Source organism: Podarcis melisellensis (genome assembly GCF_964234715.1).
Source record: "Podarcis melisellensis genome assembly, chromosome: 10".
Classification (NCBI taxonomy): domain Eukaryota; kingdom Metazoa; phylum Chordata; class Lepidosauria; order Squamata; family Lacertidae; genus Podarcis; species Podarcis melisellensis.
The window spans coordinates 30,991,121-31,006,909 of NC_138542.1; the positions used below are offsets into that span (position 1 = coordinate 30,991,121).

Genomic DNA, 15,789 nt, shown 5'->3' on the forward strand with positions numbered 1-15,789 from the left:
CCACCCAGAGCTGGGCTGCTAAGAGATGTGCTCTCCTGAGTCCCACACAAGAGAGACCCTCGAGGGCTGCAATTCAGCTGCCAGGCCAGAGGTTCACCTCTCTACCTCAGCTCTTCAGGGATGGCTACAGAGCCCTCCATTTCTTTTCTTTCCCTCTGAACTTTGGCCCATTTTTCCCCCACCTCGCGCTTTCTCGCCCTGTTCCGAAAACCTCTGTTTTCATACACCACCTACTTAGTCAGCCCTGTGATTAACATTTTTATAACAAACTGCCTACTTATTTCCTCATTGAGGATTAAGGGCGGCAGAGGTGCGGCGGGAGGGGGGGAAACCCCTTTTCCCTCCCACCGACACATGTGTGCTTCATGGTCTTAGCCAAGGGACGTTACGGTTGGCAGAGACCCGAGAGAAACTTGCATTTTGGTAGCTGCTGAAACGAATATTTGGCTGCGTGGGGAGCCACATGACTGTGATTCATACTGTACTCTTGAAATATGGCAAGAGGCCTAGGGAAGGATTTAGTGCCAACACTGAGAGAGCAGGGACACACTCAAATATCACATTCTTTTTATAGCACAGGCATGCCTCACAGGAAAAATATTGAACTTGGCCTGCCAGCTGAAAGAGAGCAGGCCCAATTGTGATTTTACGTCTTGAGTCACTCAGTTAATCAGTTAGTGGTAGAACATAGGAAGCCTTCTGTTAGTCCTACTTGGGGGGGGGGGGGCGAAATGGCTGTTAATTAATTAATAGTGACACTGAGCAGTTTATTAATTTGCTCCAAACCGCTTTCATTCATAGATCCAAGGCTCTTAATGCGCTGCAAGCTAAAACAGCAGGGATCTTCCAGAATATTTGGCTATATTTCTCTTTCAATTTGTAGCTTCTGTCATTTCCTTTACCACTTCAACTACATAAGTGTTTTGTAAAAGTTCTATCGGTTCCATTGCTGCATTCTTATTTTTGTGTGCTGTTTGCTCAGGTATGCAAAATTTATACCCAACTTTGGATCATATACCTCAAATGTACTTATATAAGAGGATATTAGCTTGCTTGAAAGGTACTAGATTGAAGAACTGTGGTAGAATTTTTTAAACTATCATAATCTGAAGCCAGATATATGTAGCTGACTGAAAAATATGCCACGAAAACATGATTTCACGCTATCTAAATGTCAAATGACAGCAGCATGCAGTTCCTTTTTTGCGTATGCAAGGTCTCGGTTTGACCTCCAAAAGGATCTCAGGTAGCAGGTGGAAAACATCCTGTACCAGAGAGCTCCTGTCAATCAGAGTTTACAATACTGGGCTAACTGGCCCTGTATAAGACATTTTCATACGTCTCTGGTGGCAGTGATGATGGGGAAATGTGTGTGTGTGTGTGTGTGTGTGTGTGTGCTAATAATCCAATGCCAGTTGTCTAATCACTGGTCTTCAATAATGTTCATTTCACTTGGTGCTTGTTCACCAGTTTGGTATATAGCATGATTGTTTTCCATTTGTCACACCCCCTTCAACAGTTGCAAATGTGTATAGGCATTAAATGGACAGGGGTTCATTCATCGGTGATGAAGTAGCCAAAATAAATATATGTTGGCCAAATTTTAGACTCATTTTCTAGGTAAAGCAGACAAAAGTTATGCCTGCCAGGTATGTCAATCACTTGATACGCTCCACTGATAGGTGTAGTCATCATGTGTCAGTAGCCTGTACACACAGTGAGAGAGAGTCTCATTCAAAAATTAAAATGCAATTAAAAAAAATACAAGACACGGATTCCAGCATGCTGGTTAGAAACACAGCATAAGAGCAAAAATAGAACTAAAAGGCCAATGAAATGTTATTCTCCTGGTGCTGGGGGGTGGTGGATAAGGACAGTTCATTCTGACAAAGGCATTCCAAAGTCAGGGTGCCTCAACTGAGAAGGCCCTGCCTGTTCAGGGGGCGGAAAGTGATAGCTTGAAATATATTTGGCACATCTTCCTTCCTTGCTGTTGAGGTTAGCAATAAACTAGGAAGGGTGGTGCTAGGATACCTTCTCTGGCAGGGCACTCCAAATGCAGAGCAGTTCCTTCTGGCACCACCCTGGCTAGCTTAATAGCATATTCAAAAGTGTGGAAAGGAGATACACAGAATATATTTCAGTCTATGAGCCCTTTCCTGAACCTCACAGTCCTTTGTCCTTTGTAGCAGTAGTACAAAATGATCACTCTTCCTGTTTCACTTCCTTTAAGGAGGTATCGGTTTGGTGCACTGTTATAAAAGGGTCACGTTCTCTTAATAACGGCCAGCTTCCTTAGCCCTGAACATTATCAGCAGCACTGTTGGTTCAAAGGCTTATTCCTTCTCAAGTGCCATCAATCTGCATCAGCATCAGAAATTGTCGGGTCTGTAGCATATGGAAGTTCCTCTTCCTCAAAGAATATGTCTATGACAGATTTATATTGATGACTGTGCTACCTACGCTGCAGTTACAGACTTCCATTATATTCAGGCTCTGCTAACTCAGTCCCCATTTCCTGTTTAAGGTGAGACAAGGTCCTGCCTGAACAAGGGGTGAAATTACAGCTGAACTTTCTAATTGCTGTTAGCACAGGAGAACCTTTGAGAAATATTGCAGGACCCTTTTTGTGTGTTCAAGCCTACCCCTGCAATCTCTTCCCCAGTATGCATGAGGCTGTGGCAGCTCCACGTTCACTTCTGTCTGACCCAGAAGTTCTGGAGTATGTCTGAACTCCCATCCGATTGAAGCTCCACAGTCTCAGGTGCTGCACTGAAAAACATCGTGTATAAACCCAGCAAAATTCAGAAATCCATCTCTTTATGATAGCCCTGGTCATACCCCCTCTAACATTACACCATGATCTTATAATTATACAAGAGTACTAATAATTAAGATGCGGGTGGCGCTGTGGTCTAAACCACTGAGCCTCTTGGACTTGCCAATCAGAAGGTCGGCGGTTCGAATCCCCACAACGGGGTGAACTCCCGTTTCTCGGTCCCTGCTCCTGCCAACCTAGCAGTTCAAAAGCACGCCCAAAAGTGCAAGTAGATGAATAGGTACCGCTTCTGGCGGGAAGGTAAATTGCATTTTCTTGTGCTGCTCTGGTCTCAGTGTTCCGTTGCGCCAGAAGCGGCTTAGTCATGCTGGCCACATGACCTGGAAAAACTGTCTGCGGACAAATGCCGGCTCCCTCAGCCTGTAAAGCGAGATGAGCGCCACAACCCCAAAGTCATCTGTGACTGGACTTAACTGTCAGGGGTCCTTTACCTTTACCTTACTAATAATTAGGGATGCATTGCAATAATCAGTGCAGATCTCCATGTGTTGCTTCTCAGCTAGAGCTACTATTTTCTGTGTATGTGCATGAATAAATTATTTGAAGTGTTCCAGTATTTTCTGCTGGAGTGACTTAAGTTGCGTTTTCCTTTAAGTTCCGTTGTACATAATAGAGTTGGCATTCTTGAAACCGAAGCACCTTTTGTTTTCACTGTTCCTAAATGTTGAGGATTGATGTACACAGAACCATTCCTCCCTGATGTTCTTCCCTCACAGCTTCTCCAGAGTGACCCTAGGAGTCAACTCTGAGTGGCTGACTTACCTGCTTTCACTTTCATTGGCTCCAAGCAACACAAATGATGAAAAGACTTATTCTCAGTGGCTAAAAAGCTCGTTTTCATGCTTATTGGGCAGATCCAGGGCATTGGAGGCAGGGATCCTCCTGGGATCCTGCTGTACAAATAGTAACAGGTCTTCAACCCCCTTTGATCCCAGCCACTACACCTCAGTTTACAACATAAATCCCCAAACCCTGTGCCAGAGCACATTAGTGTGCTGAGAGAAAAAAAGGAAGAAAATAAGTATTGTAGCGGTACTTAGGATCACAAAGAACCCATACCTGGAAGAGATTGCCTGCATCGTCTCTACATGATTATTTCTCTGGCCTTCCCTTTTTTTGCTGGAGGACAGTAAATTCTGTCACATCTGTACATTGATTGGACTTTGGAAATTACTTTGTACCAGGCTGGATTGCTTGCCGACAAACCCTTTATATATAGAACCACCTTCGTGCAAGGCATGCCCTCTCGTTACAGAGTTCTGGGCTCTCATGCAAGTTCCTTCTCATCCAGAAATGGGTTTTGCTCAAATGGTAGCTTTCTTCTCCCGATCCTCCAATGCAAATAGCAGATACAGAGGGATCCGTCTGCATCAGAACTACAAGCGAGGCCAGCTGTAAAATCCCTTTTAGCACCTAGGGTTCCACAATTTCCTTTTTAAAAGCCATTCTTGAAATTGCTGGTTGTGAATGGCAATGTTGTGTGTTGTTTGGAGTTCAGCCAGCTACTGCAATGAGTGCCGCTATCTCCAAATCCCTTAGCGAATTAGAAAATAGATGGCTGGTGTTGGGTGCTTAGCAAGTAATTCCAACAAATTTGCTCCGAGTTTGTCTTCTGGCATACTGTCATTACATAGGCTCGAAAGATCCATTAGCCATGTATCTTCTCTCTGATAGAACTTTAGATCTTTCTGGATTCATATGCTGGAATGATCATGGCGGTATTTGAGGAGCCCATCGGGAGAGGGCTCTGTAATTAACTCATAGAAATCTTTGAGCAGAACCAAATGTAGAAGAATGGCCCCCAGCTTTCTACTGTCTTCCTTTATAAGCCTGATTCTTGCCACTATAATCAAGCTAACAATCATGTTGATTTGTTATAATAATTCCTTTAAATGCAGGCCGCAAAGCATATTATTTTTCAACTCTGGTTGTCTCACTTTAAAAAATGAACAACCCTTAAATGTGAGCCATCTGCTACACTTATCAAATAAAATGTGATAAACCAAGCATGTTTGAGTGCATGCATTTTGCCGGGTTTGCATTTTTTCGACGACCTATTCTCAGAGTTGATACTTATCTTTTAGACTGTCATACAATTTATGCAGCTGATGGCAATTAAAGAAACTGATTTGTGGCCATTTACATTCCTTTCAGAGGGTTCCAGTTAACATGTTATTCTCTCAATATATCATTCCTTTACACAATTTAACACTTTAGGCCGTACTTTCGCACAGTGATGCACATGTACATGCTATTTCACATTGATTTCTGTGTAACTTCCGATTTGCGTAATTTATGTAGGCTCATGGCTTTAACTGTGTGTGGCACCGATGCCTTCTGCTGCTGTTTACTTTCATTAAGAGTACGAATGGATGACACCCAAAGTGTTGGATGTATTACAATTTCACCTTTCCCATACCATGTTGAGCTGCGATGTTCTGTGCCAGTATAGCCTCCAGAAAGTCATTGCAGTACATTGCAGCAGTCAGCCAAGGTTAACCCATTGTATCTTAAGTATTCTTTTGATTATGGCTTTGCTACAACAAGTGAAATGTTAATATACACAGCAATGGTGATTTATTCGCATCCTAGTAATAGCTATATTTTATTTTAGATACATACTCCAGCATGCAGACAGCTGCGTACATAGGTGGTAGTAGGGGGCACTTAGTTAAAGGGGTTTTTAATCTTTGTAAAATAACAGTGAGAGGACCAAAAGCAGCTGATATCCTCAAGCTGCCATTGTTTCCCTGGATTAGCACCCATGCCCAAGCCACTAGTGTGTCTTAGAAAGGAAGAGGTTGAGTTGCACCCATTAGGCTGGGAGAAGGAAATTGCTGTGCTTCTGCCCACCTCCTTTTGCTCTGTGGTGCTCCTTTCCCATGGTCCATTTTCCATGGAGCTAGCAGATACAAAGGACTCTCAACCTTAGGTGTCAAGTGGCCTCTACAGTTCAGGATCTTCCATGACCGGACATCCTTGTAGTAACCACCATACCTGTTTTGTAGGGTCCATATCAGAAGAACTTATTGTTGATGCAAACTTAGTATGTCCCAGGATTTCATATAGTCACTGAAACAATGATGATGGCAACTTCTAGGTCCTGGAATCTAGCTTATGAAAATGGCTGTGGCATGGGGCTGCTCATCCCTGGGATCTCCTGGGGCTGAGGTAATTTGTGGCAATAGCCCCTGCAGTTACTTGGAGCTAGGTGGAAGGGAGATGATGTGGGAGAAGGGAAGAGCAGTCTTCACCTTCCCTCTCTCTTGTCTCCTTCATCCACTGTATTGCTTCCCATGAGTCTTTGTTTTATTGTGTTCCACCCGTTGGTATTGTACACTTAGGACTAGTTCACATATTTTTAATATCTGTATGAAGACTCTATGAATTTCCTTTTTCCTCAAGAGCTTATGCACTCATTTTAGAAATAATCAAATGTCTTCCTTATGCAAATACCTACAGTGAAAAAAATGTCACTTCCAACCTCTTCTTTGTGGCTCTGGAACAACCCTGCAAATGTTGTTGGACTACAGCTCCCATCATCCCTTACCACTGGCCATGCTGGCTGGGGTTAATGGGAGTTGTGCACCAAAGTATCTGGAGGGCACCTAGTTGGGGAAGCTTGCTCTGGAACTGGGTCCTAAACTGGAATATCATGCCTTCCTACATCTCCCAGAAAAACATGGGTTAGGGCGGTGTCACTTGGTTCAGCATATAGTGAAATGGGAGGGTGAAGGTTGAATTTAAGTCTTGAAGCATGGCTTAGACCAGTTTTTCCAAAACTTGGCTCTCCAGCTATTTTTGGACTATAATAACTCCCATCATCCCTAGCTAGCAAGACCAGTGGTCAGGGATGATGGGAATTGTAGTCTGGAAAAAAAACACCTGGAGACCCAAGTTTGGGAAACACTGGCCTAGACCGTTTGGGCACTTCTTTGCAACATGTGCTAGCTCCAGTTATTATATGATAAAATATATGACGGCCTGACAATGATAGTGGCAAAATGAGTATGGATTTCAGCAGGGACACATACGGTTTTGTGAGGGGTTTTTTTGTTGAGTCTGGCATGGGTACGCTGATTCACAGCAATTGTGCTGATCTCTACATTAACGTTTTGTAGACGAAATGCCAGACCTGGGGGGGAATCATAGGGTCAGAATAAGAGCTATATTCTTCCAGCATGTTTGTCTTCCTTTTTAGAGTAGTACTTCTAGAGCACTTCAGTGTAGCTTTAAGGTGCCAAGTGAGTGATGTGGTGAGTCCCGGTGTTGCCATCATACCCGCTTTCTTATCTCTTACATAGGAAGCTGCCTTATACCGAGTCAAGACCACTGGTCCATCTAGCTCAGTATTGTCTACAGTCACTGACGGGCAGCGTCTTTGCCGGGTTTCAGACAGGGGTGTTTCCCAGCCCTACCTGGAGATGCCGGGGACCTTTTGCATGCAAAGTATGTGCTCTATTCCTGAGCTTCATCTCTTTGTATATTTTCCGTATATTTGATGCAAACTCTTGCCTTGTAATATTTCTGAGCGTTGTTGTGTTTTTTTTGCCAAGTGGAAAACGAGCTAGAAACGAGATCGAGCGAGTCACTCGCAAGCAGGCCACTTACATGCTAATGGGGGCTCTGTATTCCGTCACTGCCATCACACTGCTTTATAGATGCAAGCCCACCAGGAGCAGTAAAGCAGCATTTAAAGCAAACAGTAAAATGAACAACATTTGCAGAGCAATAAAAGGCAGCACCTTTGCAACTTCATTATTTTGAAAAATGTGAGAGCGTCAGTCACCAAGCACTGCAAATAAATAGCGTTTTATTGGGTTTCAAGTGAGCGCACATGCCAAATCAGACTTCCCCCTACGCTGCTGTTGTTTTGCTCTTTCCTCATCCTAGTGAACAGTCTGGAGAGAGAGAGAGAGAAAGCCAACATAAAATAAAAGTCTATAACTGGTTTTATGAGGAAACATATTGCAGTTAAGGACACATTGCAAAGAAAAGCCCTTTAAGATCAGTGAAACTATAAGAAGTGGCGAGGGGGGAAAGGAAGTCACAATTATTGAATGTGTTGGGGTACAGATTGCATGGACTTCAGGACCAGATAAGATATTTGAATTAAAGCATGCAATCTGCAACTAATTATTCACACCAAGTAAATAGTAGCAAATGGTTTTGAGTAAGCAAGATAAGTACCATAGGACCAAATTCTTACACTGGAAACTGAAACCTGCAGGGTGGTTTACAACACCGGAATTTGGACTTTTAGTAGACTGAATATTTATTTGCATTTATTAATTAATTTATTCATTTGTTACATTTGTATATCACCCTATACATGTAGATGTCAGGGTGGTTCACAACATAATATTGCCTGCAAATATTTGTCTGCTCATCATCAGCATGGCCTAGAGAAGTTGATGCTATGTTCAAAGCAAGCACGAGAAATTCATGTTGTTGCAGTTTAACGAAAGACTGATTGAAACATGCAGATTTCAAAACAGTTACCTCAGGCAACTGTAATATTTCAGAACACACACAGGATTGCTTGTTTGAAAATGTCCCCACGTCAAAATTTTAAGTCTCATGTAGCAAGCTTAGGGCCAATTTATGTAATCAGCAGAAGCAATCAGTAACAGTTTTTTTTGGCGGTGGGGGGGGGGCTGTGTACCATTTCAGGTTGAAGGTGGGTGTTGTACGTTTAAATGCTCCTTCCTCCCACCAAAACACCTTTGTGTATATGAAATGAGCATGTGAAAAGGAGATGACTAGTTTGCGTGGTGGGAACATTGCGTTCTCACCTGCAGCCTGTAGTACACTAGTGGGAAACCTCAGGAACATCATAAGCTGTTTTATAGCAAGCTGGTCCACAGTTCAGCTAGCTCAGTATTATCTGGTGACTGGCAGTGTCTTTCCAGCACTTCTTTCCCCTTAACTACCCAGAGGCACCAGGGTCTGAGTGTTGTTGTTGTTGTTGTTGTTTGGAATCAAGTGGTTTTTCTAAACCCTCCTCATGTTACGTTTTAGAGTGGCATTGAACCATAACATGAAAATCAGGCCTCTTATTACAATGAAGTGTTATAGGAAGGGAGGAAAGCACCCATACAAATGCCTATTGTCGTTTGTCATCTGACTCTTGTCTGCTTCTGGCTTCTTGTTTCGAATATATGCCCAGCTCATTCACGTTATTTAATTGATAGCAACAACAATCACAGCCCACAAGGTGCAGAATCAATCTGAGCGCAAATTTGCTTTTTTTTTTTTTAAATTAACTGATCTGTGGGTTGTGCTTTCTTTCTTATTCTGTGCATGCACTGTCGACACTTTTCCGCTTATGTTTATATGTGAAATGCTGATTATATGTTCTTACTGTGTTTTGCCCGTATGTGGAAGGTTCTTAATTGAGCAGGACCTCTTTGCAAAAAATGTTTTTGGTTAGGATGCTGATGCATAGAGGAACAGGAATTCAAGAGTGACAGCTGTTGGAGGTAGGTCAATCCACAGAGCCAGTTTACAGAGTGACCTTCAGTTGGAGACATTGCTCTCTCCCAAAGTTGAGACATGAAACATGCAGACTGGAGAGCTACCTTTTTGCTTCTCTCCCAACCCTTCCACCCAGGGCAAATTATTGTGGGCACTTGTCCCTGCCCTAGTTCCTACCCTGTCTATTTCCCCCATGCCATGGGCTTTTGACAGCAATAACACTTAGGAGCTTGGAAGATGCAGGGGACTACATTTGTTGGGCAGCTTTATAGAGCTGTATATTAAAAGTATTTAATGAACATGAGATAGAAGAGTCAAGTGAACATGATCTATGTATTCTAAAATTTATATCCTGCCTTTCTAAACAAAAGCCAATCCAAGGCATTTCAAAAAAAAATATATGGCAAAAGCAGTTTAAAATACAACACACCAACAGAGCAATAGCGAGAGCAAGAAACACAGCAAAAAACAAATTCTGCAAAGGTTGTTACTGGGACTTGTTCAGTTTGAAATTCAATTAGGATATTTGGTTTTTAATGTGATAATAGTGAAAATGGTATTGGAGAAATATTGAGCCAAAATGTATTGCCTGCAGCCTTCAGCATTACAATCATGAACAATTATGTATTGCATTCATGTAGGTTTTACTTTTTTATTATTGTTAACATGAAATAAATTGTGGTGCTTTTTGGTAGCACGACTTCAACATGTAATGAATTGAGACCAAATGTGCAAATGGAGCATGGTTCGCTTCTCTAGGATAAAAAGTTTTTCTGATGAGGTGAATAATAATCACAAGCTGTTGAACTTGGCTGTCATCATGGGCCAGCCAAGCCCTCGTTGTATGCATAGTGTGATGGAAAACTCCATTAATGGAAGTTTTTAATTTAATACGTTTATCAGGAATCCTAGTGCACTTCAGGATGGTGGTACCTTTTCATCAAACGGAACAACAAAACACGGATATGAAAACCAGTTACAAGTTGCATGTAGTTAAATACAACCTTAGGGACGCGGGTGGCACTGTGGTCTAAACCACTGAGCCTCTTGGGCTTGCCGATCAGAAGGTTGGCGCTTCGAATCCCTGCGGCGGGGTGAGCTCCCCTTGCTCGGTCCCAGCTCCTGCCAGCCTAGCAGTTCGAAAGCACGTCAAATGCAAGTATATAAATAGGTACCACTCCAGCGGGAAGTGAACGGCATTTCCGTGCGCTGCTCTGGTTTGTCAGAAGCGGCTTAGTCATGCTGGCCACATGACCCAGAAGCTGTACGCTGGCTCCCTTGGCCAATAAAGCAAGATGAGCGCCGCAACCCCAGAGTCGTCCGCGACTGGACCTAACGGTCAGGGGGCCCTTTACTTTTTAAAAATACAACCTTAAGTCAAATATTTGACTATTCTTTGCATTCTCAAAAATTAGTATTATTAATACGTTGTTTAAAACATCTTTCCAATTATTTATTGGATGTAATGATTCAATATATCTCTATGTCTAATTTTAAGAAGCATACTATATAGCTGTTTGTTTTTAGTAAAAAGTGAAAAGCATAAACTGTTGAAAAATTGTGGAAAATACCCGCCCCGCCCCCCCGCTAGTAATATCTATGGTGGGAATTCAGCTTCCATTGTGAGGTTAACAGCAATTGTTCATGCCTCACTAGGTGTATAACTGGATCCCACATAATTTTTCTTTTCCTGGGAAAAAACACTCCTAGTAAAATATCACGCCACACCTGGCTGGCTTAGAAAGTTGTAGCCCCATATTTTAATGCTGTTAGTTCCCCCGGTTTAGCTAGCCAACAATTTTCTCAGGGCATACAGAAAAATAACACACGGTGGTCAGCCTGTGATCTGCGATTAAATGGCTGGACTAGTACATTATTTATTTGGTTAATTTAGACAAATAACAGGAAAAAGGGGAATAAGTTGTTACTGCAAAAGAAACATTCAAACGAAACGATGGTAATTTGAGAGAGGCCCTTTTAAGTTGGTTCTAAACAAAGTCGGCACAGTTTTATGTAATAAGGAATGTTTTAACGAATGCTTTGAACAACATTTTCTTCAAATGTTCATTGCATCTAAGTTCTTATTTTTTGTGTGCGCGCTTTTATTTGCTCCAGAATACTGCCGGGCTGCCAACAAAGGAAGGCCTGTGCTCCCAGGAATTTTCTAAATTCCTCTCTGGAGTAGGCATTTTTCTCAGCTACAAAGGCCCTTTGGCAAATTTCCTCTAATCATTGGATTTACCCTGGGCTCTGATAGGTGCCATTCATGGACTTGGTCTGCTGTTTGATGGGGCTGGAAGCATTAATGGGATCTTTTCACCATAAATAAAACACAGTAACCTTAAGCGGAGGAATCAGAATTGCTGTTGCTGAGAAGAGTTCAACATTTCCTCGTTTCCCTGTTTTGTTTTTAAATCAATATATTTATTTTAAGTTCATCTGGCTGTATTCGTAGATCCTAGGGCACTCACCCTACCTCGAAAAACCAGTGGGCTGTTCATCAGCTTGCGTTGCATCATTTTCGTGTGTAAGAAGATTCTATAAGATAATATACGATAAATGTGCTGCCTACTGGGAGGTCTACATCTTCCCCCACTCCCCAGTTGATTTTATGCCACAGGGGAAGAGGATGCCTAAGGAGTCTTGATTCAAAAGTTTACTTTTGCATGGAGGTAGATTCTGGATTGGAATTTTAAAAATAGCATTTCAGTGGCAGAGAGGTTGTGTGTGTGTGTGTGTGTGTGTGTGTGTGTGTGTGTGTGTGTGTGTAAAGGAAGACATTAAGGAATGTCTCGCCTTTAATATCATAATATGAACTACAGTTTCCACCAGTCTTTACTATTTCCCTCCCTCTCCATCTCTCTCTGGCTACAGTTTCTTTGTAATGTTTTGGGAGGGGAGAAAGAGACTACATTTGCAGGTTTCCTCCCTAGAAGCTGGCAAACAAGTATTCCACTGTCCCAGCAAAGGATTTGTTGTGAAAAGTAATTTCTCAAAGGAGCAACAAATTCAGTCTTGCTCTGTAAACTTTAATCTCAGAAACCACAAAGATCAGACAGTGCTACTTTCTTTCCCATTAGCTTGTTGTGGAGGAGAGAGAGGTTTTTGCAGGGTGGGGGTTATATTCAAATTTGTCTGATAACACTGTTGCCCGCAGAATGGTTTGCGGCATGTGGAATTAGTTCAGGGGCATTCAATAGGTGACTTCACTATGTGACTCTGGAAAGATTTTTGGCCCTAAGATTTTGAACCAAACATATTGTTTGTCATTGCATTGGGCCTTTTTTTTTAATGGCTAACAACAGCCTGGTGGTGAAATGATTTTTGGCAAGACATAAGGGGCATGTCTACACATGAACCTTTTCCTTTTCCCCAGTACAGTGGTACCTCTCATTACGAACTTAAATAGTTCTGGAGGTCCGTTCTTAACCTGAGGTACCACTTTAGCTAATGGGGCCTCCCGCTGCTGCTGTGCCACCGCTGCACAATTTCTGTTCTCATCCTGAAAGTAAAGTTCTTAACCTGAGGTACTACTTCTGGGTTAGCAGAATCTGTAACCCGAAGTGTTTGTAACCTGAGGTGTTTGTTACCCGAGGTACCACTGTAGTTTGAAAGCCTTCCCTGGTGGCTGAGATTATCAGTAGACAGATATATATTATTCAAAAACTTTACTACATGCACTTCATTGCAAATGCAATTCCAGAGTGGGTTACAGTTAAAATTCAAGTCATATGCACAATGCAACCACTTTAAAAAAAAAAAAACCCAAGGCAGATAAAATTACTAAATTACTACCAAGTAATAATAAAATAAACATCCCCCTTGACACTGAGTTCATTAGCACTGGGGAAGTGAGCTCCATTGTTTCTGTCTGTTACTTGATATTTGTAGGTTATATGGGTATTATTATTATTATTATTATTATTATTATTATTATTTTGCTTATAGATTTTTAGATTGATTTGCATGGGTCTTCTTATTAGCCAAGTAGCCTCCATATTTTCCACTACGAATTTATAGAGCCCTCTGGCAAGCACAGAGAGCTGTGGGAGCTTGTCTCACTTGCATGGAGGCTACCGAAAGAAGCATCAGGAGCAGTGCCTGCTGATTCTTTCCTTCTCCAAACTCCAGCACAAATGAGAACCTGCCAGAGGCTACTGGAAGTCTTCCTTGCTAGAGGCCATGGGACACTCCAACCAGATGAATGGACAGGTAGAAGTGTGGCTGTAAGCCGTGTGCTTCCTTCACTTTATGTTGCTTGAATAGAGTACTTTTAGTGGCCAGGTGCTATTGAATATTAGAAAAATAGGTTGTAAAAGCACTTCTGGACTCTACGCCATGCCAGGTATGCAATACGAGCACTGTTCCCTTGACCCCAGCCTATAAGGGTTCTGTGTGGTCACTTTCAGTTATGTCTGGTTGCAGGATAGAGGCCAATACAGTGGTTACATACGCTTCAGGTTACAGACTCCGCTAACCCAGAAATAGTGCTTCAGGTTAAGAACTTCGCTTCAGGATGAGAACAGAAATCGTGCTCCGGCGACGCAGTGGCAGCGGGAGGCCCCATTAGCTAAAGTGGTACTTCAGGTTAAGAACAGTTTCAGGTTAAGAACGGACCTCCGGAATAAATTAAGTACTTAACCCGAGGTACCACTGTTCAATGGTACCTCTGGTTACGAACGGGATCCGTTCTGGAGCCCCGGCCTTATCCCGAAAATTTCATAACCGGAGTACTGCTTCTGTGCACGCGTGTGGCACTGCAGAGCACTACTGCGCATGCATGAGCGGCAAACCCACTTCCGGGTTTGCTGCAACCGTAACCCAACACGAGGTACCACTGTAATTGGAGAACTGGAAAAATGGTGCAGTCCAGGGTGTCATCAAGGGCTCATTGTGAGAGTCAGTAGCTGCAGCTTCAGGCTGGAACATCTAATTAGAAGTCTGTACAAGGTATAGCGTGGAAGCAGTTCAAAAGTAGACAAACGGATGCAGCTGCAGGTAAAAGGTGGATCACGGCAAATGCAGGATGGTGAGGAGAATAAAGGATAGTCTGCAGCCTCAAGCTTTAGGAGAGAATCGGTTTTTAGAACCAGGCAAAACAATCTGCTGCCCAAACAAAGAACTGCAAGTTGTTTGGAGAGTTTTCCTACTCCATGAGCATCAAGAGGGGTAAAGCATGTCAAGGAGCTCTCTGGTGGATCCAAATGTGGAGCAGAATTGGACCATCATCAGGAGAGCTCTCTTAGTTGTATTCAAGAACTCCCCTTTCTTTTATTTGAGCACAAGTTTCCATGCACTTGCAACCAACTCCTGCAAGGCTTTGCAATGTACGGCTGTATTGATTGGCTGGCAGTAATTGGGTGTCCTGGGTGTTTTTCCTGTGCCAGAAGAACATTTTCTATACGATGATTGGCAGAAGTGGTTCCCCTAAGGACAGTGGGAGTGCAGCAAAGCAAAGTGATTTTCATAGCAGTCCCAAGTTTTTATTTTCCAATTTTGTGTCAGACTGTGGTGCTAAAACATTGAGTTGGGGACAATTTCTGCAGCTGTGGTTTAGTACAACTTGACTAGGTAACACTATTTACAAAATTGGTTGCTGACTGTTAGGTTTTCCTCATTTCATTAAGCCTGCCTAATGAAAATTTTGTAAAAAATTACTAATAACTTATGATAAAGTCCTCTTTCTTGATCTGGTACTCTCTAAGAGGATACATTATTTACTGTTTGATAGGAATCCAGTTGGGCATAACCAAAACATAACATAAGAACCTATGCTGGATATACAAGACTATTTTCTCATGCTAACATGCAGTCTATAGGTATGGGCAAAAGCTGGTGAGAGAAACTGTGTTTTTTGGCCCTTTGATGTGGAGCAGAGCTGTCCTTAGATGACTGAGAATTGGGGAGAGATTGTATTATGAATCAAACATCCCAGCTGCAACTTCAAAGTAATACTAATTAAAATAAATGCGAGTGGATTAATGTTTTATGGATGTTTGAAAAAAAAATGCTGAGGTTGAATTAACCGAATCACTGTGCACAGCAATTAAGGTGCCTGATCCACTTTACCCTTGACGAACCATGACTCTGTGTTCCCTTTTGGCAAGGCACCCCCCCGCCCCCCGTGACTAACAACTCACTTTGTTATTGCGCATGGATTACGGCTGGTGTAAATCTAAATCACATTTTATAAGCTCTACTTCCCCTTGATGCTGCGAGAAGATCCATCCATGCCCAGTGCCATATGACTGGACAAATTCAAGGAAGATTGACAGTCGCTAGTCATGATTGCTATATGCTCCTTCTAGGCTCCGAAGCATCGTGCCTCTGAATGCCAATTGCTGGTAAACAACAGCAGGAGAGGACTAGTAAATTCACGTCCAACTTGTGGGTTTCCCCTAGGCAACTGTTTGACCTCCGTGGAAAACAGGATGCTTGACTAGATCAGTGTTTCTCCAATCTTTTTTCAACCT

At 42.5% G+C, this 15,789-nt stretch overlaps 1 protein-coding gene across 2 annotated transcripts in view; it reads left to right on the plus strand.

Moving 5' to 3' along the window:
- The window catches only part of HMGA2 (high mobility group AT-hook 2), a 131,704-nt gene that overhangs the window by 56,877 nt on the left and 59,038 nt on the right, over nt 1-15,789 (plus strand). The window contains exon 4 of one of the 2 annotated variants that reach the window (XM_081928137.1): nt 7,144-7,288. The exons of the other annotated variant lie outside the window; for it this stretch is intronic. Within the exon in view, the coding sequence (XP_081784263.1) occupies nt 7,144-7,288 (145 nt within the window). The remainder of the gene's footprint in view (nt 1-7,143; nt 7,289-15,789) is intronic. 2 annotated transcript variants of the gene reach the window in all.